The 14,771-nt window shown below is 43.8% G+C and overlaps 1 protein-coding gene across 4 annotated transcripts in view; it reads left to right on the plus strand.

Moving 5' to 3' along the window:
* The window catches only part of LOC149317740 (1-phosphatidylinositol 4,5-bisphosphate phosphodiesterase gamma-1-like), a 100,834-nt gene that overhangs the window by 45,327 nt on the left and 40,736 nt on the right, over nt 1-14,771 (plus strand). For all 4 annotated transcript variants that reach the window (XM_089518126.1, XM_089518127.1, XM_089518128.1 and 1 more), the window contains exons 6-10: nt 7,289-7,373; nt 8,714-8,794; nt 11,266-11,300; nt 12,885-12,957; nt 13,899-14,000. In XM_089518126.1, the coding sequence (XP_089374252.1) occupies nt 7,289-7,373; nt 8,714-8,794; nt 11,266-11,300; nt 12,885-12,957; nt 13,899-14,000 (376 nt within the window). The remainder of the gene's footprint in view (nt 1-7,288; nt 7,374-8,713; nt 8,795-11,265; nt 11,301-12,884; nt 12,958-13,898; nt 14,001-14,771) is intronic.

Genomic DNA, 14,771 nt, shown 5'->3' on the forward strand with positions numbered 1-14,771 from the left:
GGAGGGGAGGGATTATAATGTTTTTTAATTTTATATTTTACTCTTGTTATATTTATTGTTGTCAACCGCCCGGATTGGTTCGCCACAGGGCGGTATACAAATAAATATTATCATTATTATTATTATTATTATTATTATTATAAACGATAATAATAATTACATGTTTGGACCAGAACTCCCCAAATTCTAAAGCTAGCATGGCTCCCTCTGAGTAGGGGCTTCTGGGAATTCTGTCTTCCCCTGAAAGTAACTTTCCCAAGCTCCGGTTTACACTTGAGCTGGAATTTTGTTGGCGACGTATGCATTGTGCATTGCATTGTATCTGCATTGTACAGATTGGGTATCCCTTATTTGAAATGCTTGGCATACAGGAATATTACATGAAATTTATTTGTGCTTTGCATATACCTTATATACACATATCCTCATGGTATTTTAACAATATTTTAAAAAATTATAAATAAAATAAATATTATAAAAATATTTTTATATTTTAAAATAATTTTATGTGTGAAACAAAGTTTGTGCACACTGAAGCATCAGAAAGAAAAGGTGCCACTATCTCAGTCACCCATATGGACAATCATGGATTTGGTGAGCATTTCAGATTTCTGGACAAAGGCTACTTGACTTGTGTGTCATTCTCAGGGGAATGTTGCAAAGGAAGTATCTGCTCTCTCCTTCCTCAGTTACTTCCCTGTCCCCATGGCCAGGTGGCCCACAGTGCTTTCAGGTGTTGCCTGGTAGCCTTCCAGCCACCTGTGCAATGACACATCTTCAATTCAGCTTTTCAGGAGCAGGGAGGGGTGTGCAACTGGGCAGACAGAGCATTATGCGCCACTCACGTGATGAAGAGCCTCAGCCACAGCATACTATGTTTTTATGTGATGTAGAACCTCCTGAAGGCTCCATACTCCAGACATTCCCATTCCAGTACATGGAAGGTGCCAAAACAAAGTGGTGTCGGGCCAAATAAATGTGATCCCCCTCCTCAGTTCCATGATGAGGATTTTGTGAATGCTCAAATCATGCTTCAGAGAAGAAGGCAGAAGGTGTACCCTCCAACAGCCTGGAGAAGATACGGTCAAGAGATGATATGAAAGCCCTGTTTAAGTATTTGAAGGGATGTCATATTGAGGAGGGAGCAAGCTTGTTTTCTGCTGCTCCAGAGAATAGGACCCAGAACAATGGATGCAAGCTGCAGGAAAAGAGATTCCACTTCAACATTAGGAGGAACTTCCTGACAGTAAGGGCTGTTTAACAGTGGAACACACTCCTTCCTCGGAGTGTAGTGGGGCCTCCTTCTTTGGAGGTCTTTAAGCAGAGGCTGGATGGCCATTTTTGGGTATGTTTTGATTGAGATTTCCTGCATGGCAGAATGGGGTTGGACTGGATGGCCCTTGGGGTCTCCTCCAAGTCTATGATTCTGTGAACATTTCAGAACAGAAAACTAGGAGACATGTGGCCAAGCAACATCAGAGTGTGGTCAAGGTGGTGAAAGCTATTAATGAAGGGGTGTCACACTGAGAAGAGAAGGCTAAGAGGTGATTATAGTCCTGATTAAGCATTTGAAGGGATGTCATATTGAGGAGGGAGGAAGCTTGTTTTCTGCTGCTCCAGAGACTAGGACCCAGAGCAATGGATGCAAGCTACAGGAAAAGAGAGTCCAGCTCAACATTAGGAGGAACTTCCTGACAGTAAGAGCTGTTTGACAAAAGAATACATTCCTTTGGAGAGTAAAGGAGTCTCCTTCTTTCAGGTCTTTAAACAGCGGCTGGATGGCCATCTGTCGGGGATGCTTTGATTCTGTGTTCCTGCATGGCAGGGGTTTGGATTGGATGGCTGCTGTACTCTCTTCCAACTCTATGGCCTGTTACAGACAGCCAAAATAAAGCTGCTTCGAGTCACAGTGGAGGTATGGTGTTTCAATGATGCATGCGTCCTAAGGGTCCAGAAGTCACACCAAAGCCACACTCCAGCCCTAAGGACTGGAGCATGGCTTTGGTGTAGCTTCTGGACTCTTAGGACGCATGCATCATTGAAACACTATATCTCCACTGTGACTCGAAGCAGCTTTATTTTGGCTGTCTGTAACAGGACAATGATTCTATGAACATTTCACAACACAAAACTAGGAGACATGTGGCCAAGCAACATCAGAGCATGCTCCAGGTGGCAAAGGTTATTAGTGAGGAAGAATACGCAAGTTAGGAGAGGCTGCAGCAATTTGCTTTTGCCTGAATCTCCTAGAAAGGGCAAGATTTCACCGAATCCTCTCTTCCTGCTGACCTGGTTGAGTGAGAACTACCTTTGCACTTTGAATTCATTCTGCAGCAAAGAAGTAAGCAGAGGATGAAGGAGGAGAGTGGGAACAGGAGGGAGATGAAAAAGTGGGGTGGTAAAGGATTAATCGGAACTGTCCCTGTCAAATTGGGACTGTTGGAGGCATGTAAAACATAGACCCATGAGCCATCAGTGGAGAACAATCCTCCTGGCTCCTGGGTGACTGGAATTCTTCCAAAGGATGTTGGGGAATGTGGGTGTTGGTCTCTGAGGTCGCTCCGTTCTTATGAAGGAGTGCATTCTCAGAATTGCTCAACACAGATTTGCCTTATCTCTTGAGGACCTATTTTAGGTACAGTATTCGTTTCCTGTTCTTTGGTGCAAGTTCTCCAGCTAGCTTCCAGTGGGAACATTTTTTTTTTAAAGAAAGCGAGTTTGAGATTAGTAGCAACACAGCAAAACATGAGTGCAGTTTAATAATTTTTTAACCCTATCTCCCCCACAGATAAGCTCAGTGCCGTGGATTGCTCCTTTAAAGGTTGGACCAAAATCCGCAGCAGAGTCACCATCCCATTGGCATGGGAGGCCTCTGGGGAATGCCACAACCTGCAAATATGGTCACCCAATTAACAGCAGCCTGCTTCTTCCTCTTCCATCTGGGCACGACTTCCAAATTCCTAGCCACTTACCTTTGACAGGATGACAACATATCCAACCAGGCTCTCACTTTTGCCTTTCAAAAACATAGTCACCTGCTACTGGAGCACATCCCACAGTTGTTCTGAACATGCACTTAAAAGTTGGCAATGCTGAAAGCAGTTTATGGTGCCAGGGTCCCTCCTTTTGGCCTGCAGTTGCTGTATAGAGATAAAAAATCTCACTTGTTTACCTGCACCTCCGAAAATAGGAAACCAAGGTTTTTGTTCTCACCTGCAAAACAGGGAGACATTTTCTGTTGATCTTGAAAGAGTTTCTGAATTCGTGGAAGTTTTCAAGAAAGTGCAGTGAGCCTTTGTTATCCGCAGGGGGTTGGTTCCATGGACATCACAATCCCATGAATGCTCAAATCCCATTAAATACAGTGGCATAGGCAGCTCTCATATAAAATGGCAAAATAAAGGTTTGCTTTTGAGAATATATATACACGCACACATGCAGACATGAATGGTTGACTCCGTGGATAAAGAATCCATGGATATGGAGGGCTGACTGTAGCTCTTTTAGCCTCTTGAAGCATAAAAAGGAGAAAGGGAGGAGGAGAGAAGGGATGTGGCATCACCTTTAAGACTAACTGGTTATTATTTTAGCATGAGCTTTTGTGGAGTACTGCGAATACTGCATCTGAAGAAGTGGGTTTATATCAATGAAAGCTTATGCTGAAATAAAAAATAGTCTTAAAGGCAGTGCCACATTTCTTAAATGCTCAGGACTACACTGTGTAGTGCATTTGAAAAGGTGGGCTTATATCCACGAAAGCTCATGCAAAAACAAAAAACAGTTTGCCTTAAAGGTGATGCAACGATTTTTGGGTTTTTTCATCCTCTTCCTTCCTCCTTTTTTGGGGATAATGAAAACAATTTTTGCACAGTCTGCCTGAATCAGTAGATTGCATGGCTCTGTTGCACTGACTTCTTCCCTGTTTGCATGGACTTTCAAAAACTAGGAACATTGGATGGGTGCTTTAGGCTTCAAAGGGGGACAGATACCAGTGTTACACAAAAATGTTCTTGCATAAGTTACAGAAACCTTGGTGAAGATCCAAGCACTCATTTTCTCAGCCTTCTTCTGGCATCAAGAACTCTTATTGGGACTCAGATTTCTCAGGAGTGAAAGCTGAGACTTTTGTGGATGATCTTCATATCCCTGTCTCTGAATGAAAAACTTCAGACAGCCACAAATCAGTGGCTTCCCCACAGTATCTCTTGCCTCACCCCCATCCTCCACGGTGGAAGGTGCCCACGCTCCAGGTTGACACAGAATCATAGGACTGAAAGAGACCCCCAAGGGCCATCCAGTCCAGCCTTCTTTGGCCATGCAGGAACTCACAATCAGAGTACCCCTGACAGATGGACATCCAGCCTCTGTTGAAAAACCACAAAAGAAGGAGACTCCAGCACCCTCCGAGGCAGTGTCTTCCACTATGAACAGCCCTCACTTTCAGGAAGTTCTTCCTAATGTTTCAGTGGAATATCTTTACCTGTAGTTTGCATCCACTGTTCCGTGTTGTAGTTTCTGGAGCAGCAGAAATCTGCCAACACACCTCTCCCCTTTGCTTGGTCTGCAGTTAAAGCAGTGTCACACTTATTATAAACTTATCATTACACACTTATTATCCCTGCTCACCTTTCAGCAGCAGATAAAAACATTCTTCTGCCGCCAGGCTTTCTCAAACTGATAACTTTAAATGCCGTTCTGTTTTTTAGCTGTTCTGGACTCCCCATGTAAGGCAAATTCCTTGTATGATGAAGCCCCACTCACCATATTAGGGCTTGCTGTCCACATAGCCTCAAATCGGCGCATGGCGAGCCCGCGTATGGTGCGCATGCGCTGCATACAGTTTTGTATAGAGTTTTGATACATTTTAAATTTTAATGTGTGATGTTTGTTTTCCTTTGAGAATTGTGTAATTGTCTTTTCGACTTTGTATTTACATTTTAATGCTTTGTATTGTTTTTAACTTGTACTGTTTTAAATTTGAGGAAGTAGACTGAAGTGTAGGAATGCTCATGCTGCCAACTTCTTTCTTTCAGTTAGTCTCAAAGGTGCTACAAGATCTCTCTCTACGTACTATTTTAAATTTTGTTAGCCGCTTTGGGTCCCTATACTGGGAGTAAGGCAGCCTTTCTCAAATAGTGGGGCGGGCCCCCCCCAGGGGGGGCGCGAAGCTCCGTAAAGGGGGGCGCGAGGCTCTGTTATGCAGAGGTGTACTTACAACAATTTTATAGACAAATGATACTATTTACAGTCGCGGGGGGCGCGAAATGTTTTCTTCTTCCTAGGTGGGGCATGACAGATAATAATTGAGAAGCACTGGAGTAAGGCAAGATAGAAAATCATCCTCATCCTCATCACAGTTCAAGGGGCAGCAGCAGCAGCAGCAGAGTGCCAGCATGGGACCTGGGTGCTGCCTTCCCTTTAGGATTTCCATTCCCTTCTGCAGTTCTTGCCTGACCCTTCATCTGCAGGCCTTTTGACTTCAACAGTGGTTGTGCAAGTTGAAGCCAAGGAAGGAAGGAATTCGTCTAGATTCTAGAGTCATTAAAAGCCCCCCTTCCTGACAAATTTCCCCTAACAAACTTGGCCCAGTAATCCAAACAGCCACTGGCTGGAATAATGAGCCAAAGCAGGGAGAGAGGGGTGGAGTTGCAGCAGGGGCATTGGGCATGGAGGGCTTCACCCTGCTGCCACCTGCTGTCTCAAATGGGGAACAGCAGCCGATGTCCTCCTGCCAGTTGTATAGTTTGATGGAGGTACATCTTAATCTAAGGCGGTGTTCACACTTACGTTTTTGTCCCAAGGAGATCCAGATCCCGTGGACACACAATAGCAAATCAATGTTCCCGCTACAGTTTATGTGCCCAAATCTCCCTGGCATTTAAACCCTAGTCAGCATTCACACATGCGCCGGATCGATTCAGAATTGACCTGGAATACTGGGTCCAGTTCTGGGTCCCACAGTTCAAAGGGTGTTGGGAAACTGGAGCATGTCCAAAGGGAGGTGACTAAAATGGTGCAGGGCCTGGAAACCATGCTTTATGAGGAAAGGCTTAGGGAGCTGTGTATGTTTAGCCTGGAAAAGAGATGGTTAAGAGGTGATATGATAGTCCTGTTTAAGTATTTGAAGGGATGCCATATTGAGGAGGGAACAAGCTTGTTTTCTGCTGCTCCAGAGATTAGAACATGGAACAATTTATGCAAGTTACAGGAATAGAGATTCCAGCTCAACATTAGGAGGAACTTCCTGACAGTAATGGCTGTTCGACAGTGGAAGACAATCCCTTGAAGAGTGATGGAGTCTCCCTCCTTGGAGGTCTTTAAACAGAGGCTGGATGGCCATCTGTTGAGGATGCTTTGATTGAGATTTCCTGCATGGCAGAATGGGGTTGGACTGGATGGCCCTAGCGGTCTCTTCCAGCTCTATAATTCTATGATTCTGTGAAACTAGAAGTGCCTCCATTTCTGGAAACGATCCCACGTGATCTGGATCGATTTGGTAGCATACTCACACTTCCAAAAATCCGGATTGCTCTGAATCTTTGCAAAAGATGCTGTAAGGTACACAGTGTCAAATACATCGGGTTAAGTGGGTTTCTCCATGCCCCCTCCCTCCACAAACAACACCAGGTGCATTCGGGGCCAGTGTGAACATCGCAAAAATAACCCGGTTTCACATCAGGTTATTTCCATATTGTGAATGGGGCCTAATTTTTTAAAAACAAAATAAGTATTCATCTTTAAATATCTGAAGAGGTGTCATGTAGAAGATGGAGGAAGCTTGTTTGCTGCTGCTCCAGCAAAGGATTCAGATTGCAAGAAAAGAAATTCAACTTAATAATTGGTAACAACGTTTGACATTAAGAGCTCTTTAACAACAAAATAGTCTTACCTGGAGGTTAATGGACTCTCACTCTTTGGCAATCTTTTAACAGAGGAAGGAATGCCCCTCTCTTGTGAGTACTTTAGTTGTGTATTCCTGCACTCCAGGGGTCTGGACTAAATAGATGGCCCTTTCTGACTGTGATTCTGTGTTTCTGTGAAATCTGGAGGTATGGTTTTGGGCATGTGGCACAAGACTGGCATGTGCAAAATCTTCTCTGCTCCAAAGAAGGATATGTTTTGTTTTACAATGGACTGGTCTCTGTCTCTCTCTGAATCAGTTTATCTGGCCATCTGTGGGGAGTGCTTTGATTGTGTCTGCCAGCATGGCAGGGGTTGAAGTGGTTGACCTTTGTGGTCTCTTCCAGCACTATGCTTGTCTCACAGACTCTCTTTCCCTGTGTTGCAGCATTACCCCCAAGGATCTGAAGGCCATGTTGCCCCAGGTCAACTACCGAGTGCCTAACATGAGGTTTCTGCGGGACAAACTTCTGGTAAGAAAGACTCCGTCCACATCCTCCTCCTCTACCTCCTTGTCCAACTCATCTACTCTGTTCTGCATTGACAAAAGAATGGTAGAATCCATTGCCACCTTGGTAAATGCAACAAGGAAGGGGGGGCTGGGAGGGAATTATTGTATTGTTTTCCAGAATCAGAAGTGGACACATCTCCATTTCATGTCCAGAGGAGGGGGACCAAAATGGTGAAGGGTCTGAAAAGCATGCCTTATGAAGAGAGTTCAGCCTGGAGAAGAGATGGTTAAGGGTTGATATGATAGCTCTCCTTAAGTATTTGAAGGGGCATCATATTGAGGATGGAGCAAACTTGTTTTCTGCAGCTCCATAGAACAGGACATGGAGCAATGGATGCAAACTGCAGAAAAAGAGATTCCCCCTCAACACTGGATAGATCTTCCTGACAGTAAGAGCTGTTTGATAGTGGAGTGCACTGCCTTGGAGTGTGATAGGGTCTCCTTCTTTGGAAGTTTTTAAACAGAGGCTGGATGGCCATCTGTCAGGGGTGATTTGATTGTGAGTTCCTGCATGGCAGAAAGGGGTTGGACTGGATGGCTCTGATGGGCAAATGCAAGGAGAGGAGAACTGTAGGACTGAGTGCTTATTGATCCTACCTTTGACTTTGTGTCTGCCACTGTCCCTGCTCCCTGAGAAAGTTCCCATTCAGATTCCTTAAGGGATGGGTGGTTTGCTGATAAGGAAGCAGTGAGGGGTTTTAGCACTTTTCCTTCCTCTGTGAGAAAGTCTTTGAAAAGTGTGCAGTTTTTCAAAGGTCTTAATTCTCTGCAAAATTCACCCCTTTTTTGCTCAGCCATTTCTGCACAGAAGATATTATCTCTGTGCAGAAAACACTGTTCCCTGTACAGAAACTCCTAGGTCACTGGTTCCATTGCCTGACTGCTCTCACCATCAAGAAGTCTCTTCAAATGTTCAGTCAAAGCAAAGACTGTCAAGGGGAAGGGGCTTTCTCTTGGTCCCACCACCATCACAGATATGAGTGATCAGGACCAGCACAGAGTCTTCTCAGTGAATTATGATTATGTTTTAACTGTTTTCACATGGATATTTAAGTGCTATTTAACTTTATCCATTGCTTTAATTGTATTTTCACTTACACCGTGATCCACCTTGGGTTCCATAACTGGGGGGAAAGTGGGGTATAATTAAAGAAAATGGCTAGATGGACAAATGATCTGCTCTGGCATATTCCCCAACTGGGAAACATAGTCCTGAAGACAAAACAAATTCCAGGCTTTGTGTGTACCTAGAAGGCTGCTTCAAGACAAGCCTCATTAACTCTGTTTACTTTGCCTGAACAGGAGGTAGAAGTCCGTAATGAAATTATCTTCAGCCACTTTGCACACTTCTATAAAAACCTGATGTTTGAAGCCCAGAAATCGGTAAGAACGTCGGAGGAATTCTTGCAATGAATACAGTCCTCTGAAAATACTCAGTTAAAAAAGAAGAAGCTTTTTCAACTATCAATGAAAATTCTCCCTTGCAGTTCTTTCATTTGTCTTTGGTCTAAAACACACTGCAGAAATAATCCAGTTTGGGACCGCTTTAACTGCCCTGGCTCAGTACTAGGGAATGATGGGAATTGTGAAGTCGAAGCCTTTCATGGCCAGCATCCATAGCTTTTGGTGGGTTTTTTGGGCTATGTGGCCATGTTCTGGAAGAGTTTCTTCCTGACGTTTCACAAGCAGCATCAGTGGCTGGCATCTTCAGAGAAATGATGGGAACTAATTTATTGTGGCACCAGAGCTCTCTGACAGAGAAGGTTAAATGTCTCACTACAGTGTCCAGAATTCCCTAGCACTGAGCCGGGGTAGTTTAAGCAGTCTCAAACTGGATTATTTCTGCAGTGTGTTTTGGACCTTAATTTGCTTTGCGATGTTCACATATGCCATGCTCTGTAGTAATCTGCCCTGGAATGCTGGTTGGCTTTTGAAGGGTGGGACATACATTTCAGAAATCAATCTTAAAATGCCAAGAACAGTCTGGGAATCATAAGGATATAACTAGAATGTGGTTTAGAAAGCTGTTCAGTTAACATTCCATAGGACCTTCATGAAGATTTTTCTGGGAATAAAGTAAAATCTCAGTCCAGCCGCCCCTTGCATTTTGGAAAGACTGTTACAGCTAATGAACTCAGAATACAAGCTCATTAGCTGTAACAGAGTGTCTGAAATGCAAGGAATGGCTGGATAGAGATGCTGCACAGACTTCTATTGTAAATTTATATTACTATAGGTTATGGCTCGATTCCAGGTTGCCTGAAGTACTATATCTTCTTATATATCATCCCATATGAGCTGATTTGTGCTCTGTGGGAGGATGCTCTTCTCTCAGTTCTTCTACCTTCACAGGGATGTTTGGTAGAACATGGGAGACAGGGCCTTTTGGCTGGCTGTTCCCGGGCTTTCAAACTCCCTCCTTAAAGAAGGTAAGGATGGCTTCTTCCTTGGTGTTCTTTCGTTGACCGGCAAACATTTTTTCTGTTCCAAAAGGCTTTTAGGAACTGACTGCAAGGACATTTAACAGTGTGTAGTTCCACTGACTTTTATCTTCTTTTATGGAGTTGTTAATGTTATTTGCTGCAGTTGCTGTGTGCCTTCAAGTCATTTCTGACTTCTGGCAACCCAGAGATGTCCTTATCATAGGGTTTTCTTGGAAGCATTTATTCAAAGGGGGGTGCCTTTGCCTTCCTGTGAGGCAGAGAGAGGATGACTTGTCCATGGCTGAGCAGGGATTCAAACACAACCCAGCACTTAAACCACTACACCATGCTGGGCTTATTTTAAATGGCTTTTATTCTGTGGGGAGTTTAGCAAACTTTTTGTATGTTTTTACTGATGTCTTTGTAAGTGCTTTTAAATATATTTTAATGTTTATAACCTGCCTTGAGTTCCTTTTTGGGGAGAATGCAAGATGCAAATGAATGAATGAACGAATGAATGAATGAATGCATAGATACATAAAATGATGGCTAAACAAGCAAAACAAGCTTCATTTACATACCACTTCATATTGCCTAAGCAGTGTCTAAGCGGTTTACAACCGTAAGCTAATTTGCCCCCAACAGTCTGGGTACTCATTTTAGCGACCTCAGAAGGATGCAAGCCTGAGTCAAGCTTGAGCCCTTTTGCTGGTCTTGAACTCGCAACCTTATGGTTTTGAGTGAGTGGCTGCAGTACAGGCATTGAACTAGTGCGCCACCAGGAGAACTGGGCTTTAATTCCTTTAAGAGGAAAGCTCAGGCATAGGTGGCTGACCCCAGGGGCTAGTCTGCACATAAGTGTATTATGCAAATTGCTGTGGGTTTTCACACATTCACAGGAACGCTTAATAGTCTTCACTTTCCTGCACAAATTTGCATCTGTTCACCCTCCCTCTGCTGAAAATCCACAGCCAAGTGAATCCATGCAAAGCAGACAGTCACATGTTTGATAGCGTGCATCCTTGCGGATACATGATAAAAGCCATGCTTCCTTGTTCTGCAGAACTCATGGAGTTTTTCAGGGGCAGGAGTTGCAAAAATCCTGAATTCCTCTGAATTATGTATGGCTAGATCGCGGTCTATTAGAAGAAGATGAGGAGCACTTTAATTGTGTAGACAAGCCCTAGGAAAGGCTCTCTTTCCTGCAGGATCCTCTGACATACATGCAGTTTTCTTGCTTTCCCCCCCTCTTCCTTTGCTCAAGCAAAGGCTTGGTGTAAAAGAAATAATCATCCCAGGTGATCTTCCCAGGGATCTGCCTTGAAGCTCTTAAAGCTTGAAATGACCCACCCTTCTGCTTGGTTTTAAGTCTGCAGCGCCATCAGCTTCCTGCTGCCTTGCTGACCGCTGTGTCGCTCATTTGCTTTTCAGATAATTGAACAGCTGGAATTGTCTTTTCCCTTACGGTAAGTATGAAGGGACCTCTTCCGTTTTGACCTTTCAGCTCTCTTTGTTGAGCCCAGAAGTAGACAGTTTCCTGCCTCTTTGTGTGCACATTCAAATGGAAAGGGCAGCATGGAACCGGAAGGGTGTCAACGAATTAGTAGAGAGTCAGAGCAGCTGCATAGATGACAAAAGGGCACTAAACCAACAGAACAATTTGTCTGAGAGTTCAGATAAAGGCGAGACCTGTCTTAGTCACACGTCCTGTCTCCAACATCGGCCAGCCAGATAGATTCCCTCTGAGAGCTCGGAAACAAGGCCCACACACCTCCGTTGTTGTTTCCCAGAGACCAGTAAATGGCATCTGAGCATGGAGATTCTGGATTGCTACTATGGCTAATAGTTATTGGGTGACATATCCAGAGGCAGCCATGTTAGCCTTACAGCAAGATATAACGCCATCCAAAATCCACAAAGCAGCAGTATCTTTATTGGGCCAACCAGGCAAAGGTGTTAAAAATCAATCCCTCCGTACCATCTTAACTAAAAACAACTATAACAGCATCTTGACAAAGTGTAGGTCCTTGGTTGCAACACTGTATGTTTTTCCCCCTTTCTCCTGTATAATTTTTAACATCTTTCCCTGTTGAAGAAGCCAATGGGGCTTTGAAACCTTGCATCATGTATTTTGTCCATTTTGGATGGCCCAATAAAGGTATTGCTGTTTTGTGGACTTTAGAAGTTATTAGGTGAGGTCTTTTTCAGGAACAGTTCTAAACTCTTTTTAGAGCTGGTTGCGGCTCAGGACCAGACTGATTGAAGTACCATATCTTCCAGTGACAGCCTTCCTGGGATTGTAAGATTTCTTGGGGGGTCCCTTCTCTGGTTCCTCAAGCTTTCACAGCTGTCCCTGATGGGAACACAGGAGAGGGCCTTATTGGTGGCTGCTCCCAGACTTTGCAGCTCTCCCACTAAGTATGCTAGGAAGGCTTCCTCCTTGCTCTCCTTTTGTTGACAAATGAAACCTTATTTGTTCTGACCAGCATTTGGGGACTGCTTGCAAGGGCTTTTAATTAGTGTCAGGCTTTGTCTTTGGATGGATTTGTTCTTGTGATATATTCAGCCACCCAGAGTCACAGCATTTTGCTCTTGGTTTTCCAGAAAACCTGGAGTGAAAGGTAAGTCTTTTTAATGCAGGATGTAGGCCCAAAAGCCCAAATCTGGTCTTGCCATTGTAAAAACATCCTGGACCTGATTTGGGCTTTTGGGCCTACATAGTATAAACAGCATGCAGCACGCCTGAGAGAAATTGGGGGTTTATAAATAATGTAGACAAGCCCTATATCTTTGTAAGTGCTTTTAATTGTATTCGTTTTAATTTTTGTAAGCTGCCCTGAGTGCCACTTTTGGTGAAAAAGCTGGATATTAATACGAACAGTAATAATAACTCTGTATATATCATCACTGGCTAATTATCTAATGCCTGCTTCTCTGTTTCAGTCTGATCCTAATCTGTGCACAGATTTAAGAAAATGCTATGGTAATAGACATGATAAATGCATGCAGATTTTTATGACACTAAGCTTTCTCTTTGACTGTCTTCTCAGAAACGTGGACCGGCCAGAACTCTGCCAGATCACACTGTATGACTTCCAGAAGTTCCTGCAACATGATCAGAAGGTATTTCTAAATAGCAGAGTAACAGTTTGGCTGATTTGGACAGAAAGATAGGTTTGGGAGAGCCCCTGCTATACAGAGGAACTTGATATACAGAGGGAATCTCCCTTGGAAAGAATCCATGGGAGAACTGCCACTGGGAGTCAGAAGGTGGTTGGTATGGCACCTGAACCAGGGATCCAACAGTGTATCAAGCTTTCTGAGCATCAGCGCTTTCATAAATCACAGGATTAGAGGTCATCTAGTCAAATGCCACTATTCAGTGCTGAATTAGTATTGGAGGATGCAGACAGAATGGAGAATGCATCATTCATTGAGAGCCTTACAAGCTCTGTTTAACTATCTCCAGTGAAATCACTTTTAGTACAATAAATATGCTGTTCTGGGTGATTTGTTGTGGGAAATCTGATGTCTTCTTTCAAAGCGTATGTGGGTGGGGGCTTTCACTGTACAGCACTAGAGATAGAACATGATGAATGTGAGAGCAGGTAGTGAGGCTAATACAGAGATATATGAATTCTGCCTGCACTATGGGAGCCAGTGTTATATAGAGGTTAAAATGCCAAATTAGGAATGGAGAGACCTGGTTTAAAATGTTATTTCAGACTAGATGTATGTTGGGTGACTTTGGGCCAGTCACATTCTCTCCAGACCTACTACACAGGGTTATTGTGAGGATAAAATGTAGGTAGGCCATTGTTTTAAACTGCCTGGGGTTTCCTGCAGAAGGGTAGGGTGATGACAGAATAAACAAAATGGATGATAGAAGTCTCACGTCAGCCATAAAGCGAAGGTTCCGTTTCTTGAGTTGAAGCAATCACAGCATTTATTTTCAGCATGGAGCTATTCAACCCCTCATCCTAAACTGATCTCACTACCATTGCTGATGGGCTGAGCATAGATCTTCCTTGTAGCGCTTCACTCTTATCTTCTCCCCACTGTAGGAATCATGGGCAAGCGACATTGCCAAAGTCCGGGAGTGCATGTGCAACTACCTGCGGGATCCCTTCAGTGACATGACGGAGCCCTTCTTCCAGTTGGATGAGGTGGGTGATCCGGTGGCCCAGCACTCCTTCCCATTCACTCTGCAGTGGAGGTGGGCAACTGTCGTGGGTCGAGGGGCTACATTGACCCCTGCAGGACCTCAGAGGGACACTTTAAAAATATAATTTGATTTTTTATTAAAAATGTATTCTGTATTTAGCACAACAGCCCCTCCTCCTCATAATTATCATTACATGTTGATTATCCTTTATCCAAAAATCTGAAATGCTCTAACATCCCAAACATTTTAAGTGCTGACCTGATGCTTTGAGGCTTTGATTTTGGAGTGTTTTGGATTTGGATTTTGGAATGCAAGTAGAGTAGTATGTACTGTATTTGCAAAGCTGGAGAGAGTAGTGAGGCTGGCTAGAGATACGCCTGAAAAGTGGTGTGAGAATCTGTGAAATGGATGGAAGCGCTTGGATTCCCACAATTTTATATCTATCCAGCCTCTCCAATACAGTACAGCTACTTACTATGCTACTTGTATTCCAAAATCTGCCCCCATCCCAGCTCCGAAACACTTCTGGTCCCAAGCATTTCTCATAAGGCAAACTCAGCCTTTTTATTATTCCTGTGAAATTTCCTACCTTGGCTTGTAGAATGCCCTTTCTATCCCTGTTATCAGTTTGAAGATATTAGAGGCATTTCTCTCTCTATCACTGGGAAGAGGGGCAGGGTAGTATGGTGGGGGAATGTCTTATTGCAAATATAGTTCACTTGCCTCACATGTTACATGAACCGATGCCTCCAAATCAGAGGTATGCATGTGC

Source organism: Sceloporus occidentalis, unplaced genomic scaffold (assembly GCF_023333645.1).
Source record: "Sceloporus occidentalis isolate IW3139 unplaced genomic scaffold, rSceOcc1.0.p SCAF_3, whole genome shotgun sequence".
Taxonomy (NCBI): Eukaryota; Metazoa; Chordata; class Lepidosauria; order Squamata; family Phrynosomatidae; genus Sceloporus; species Sceloporus occidentalis.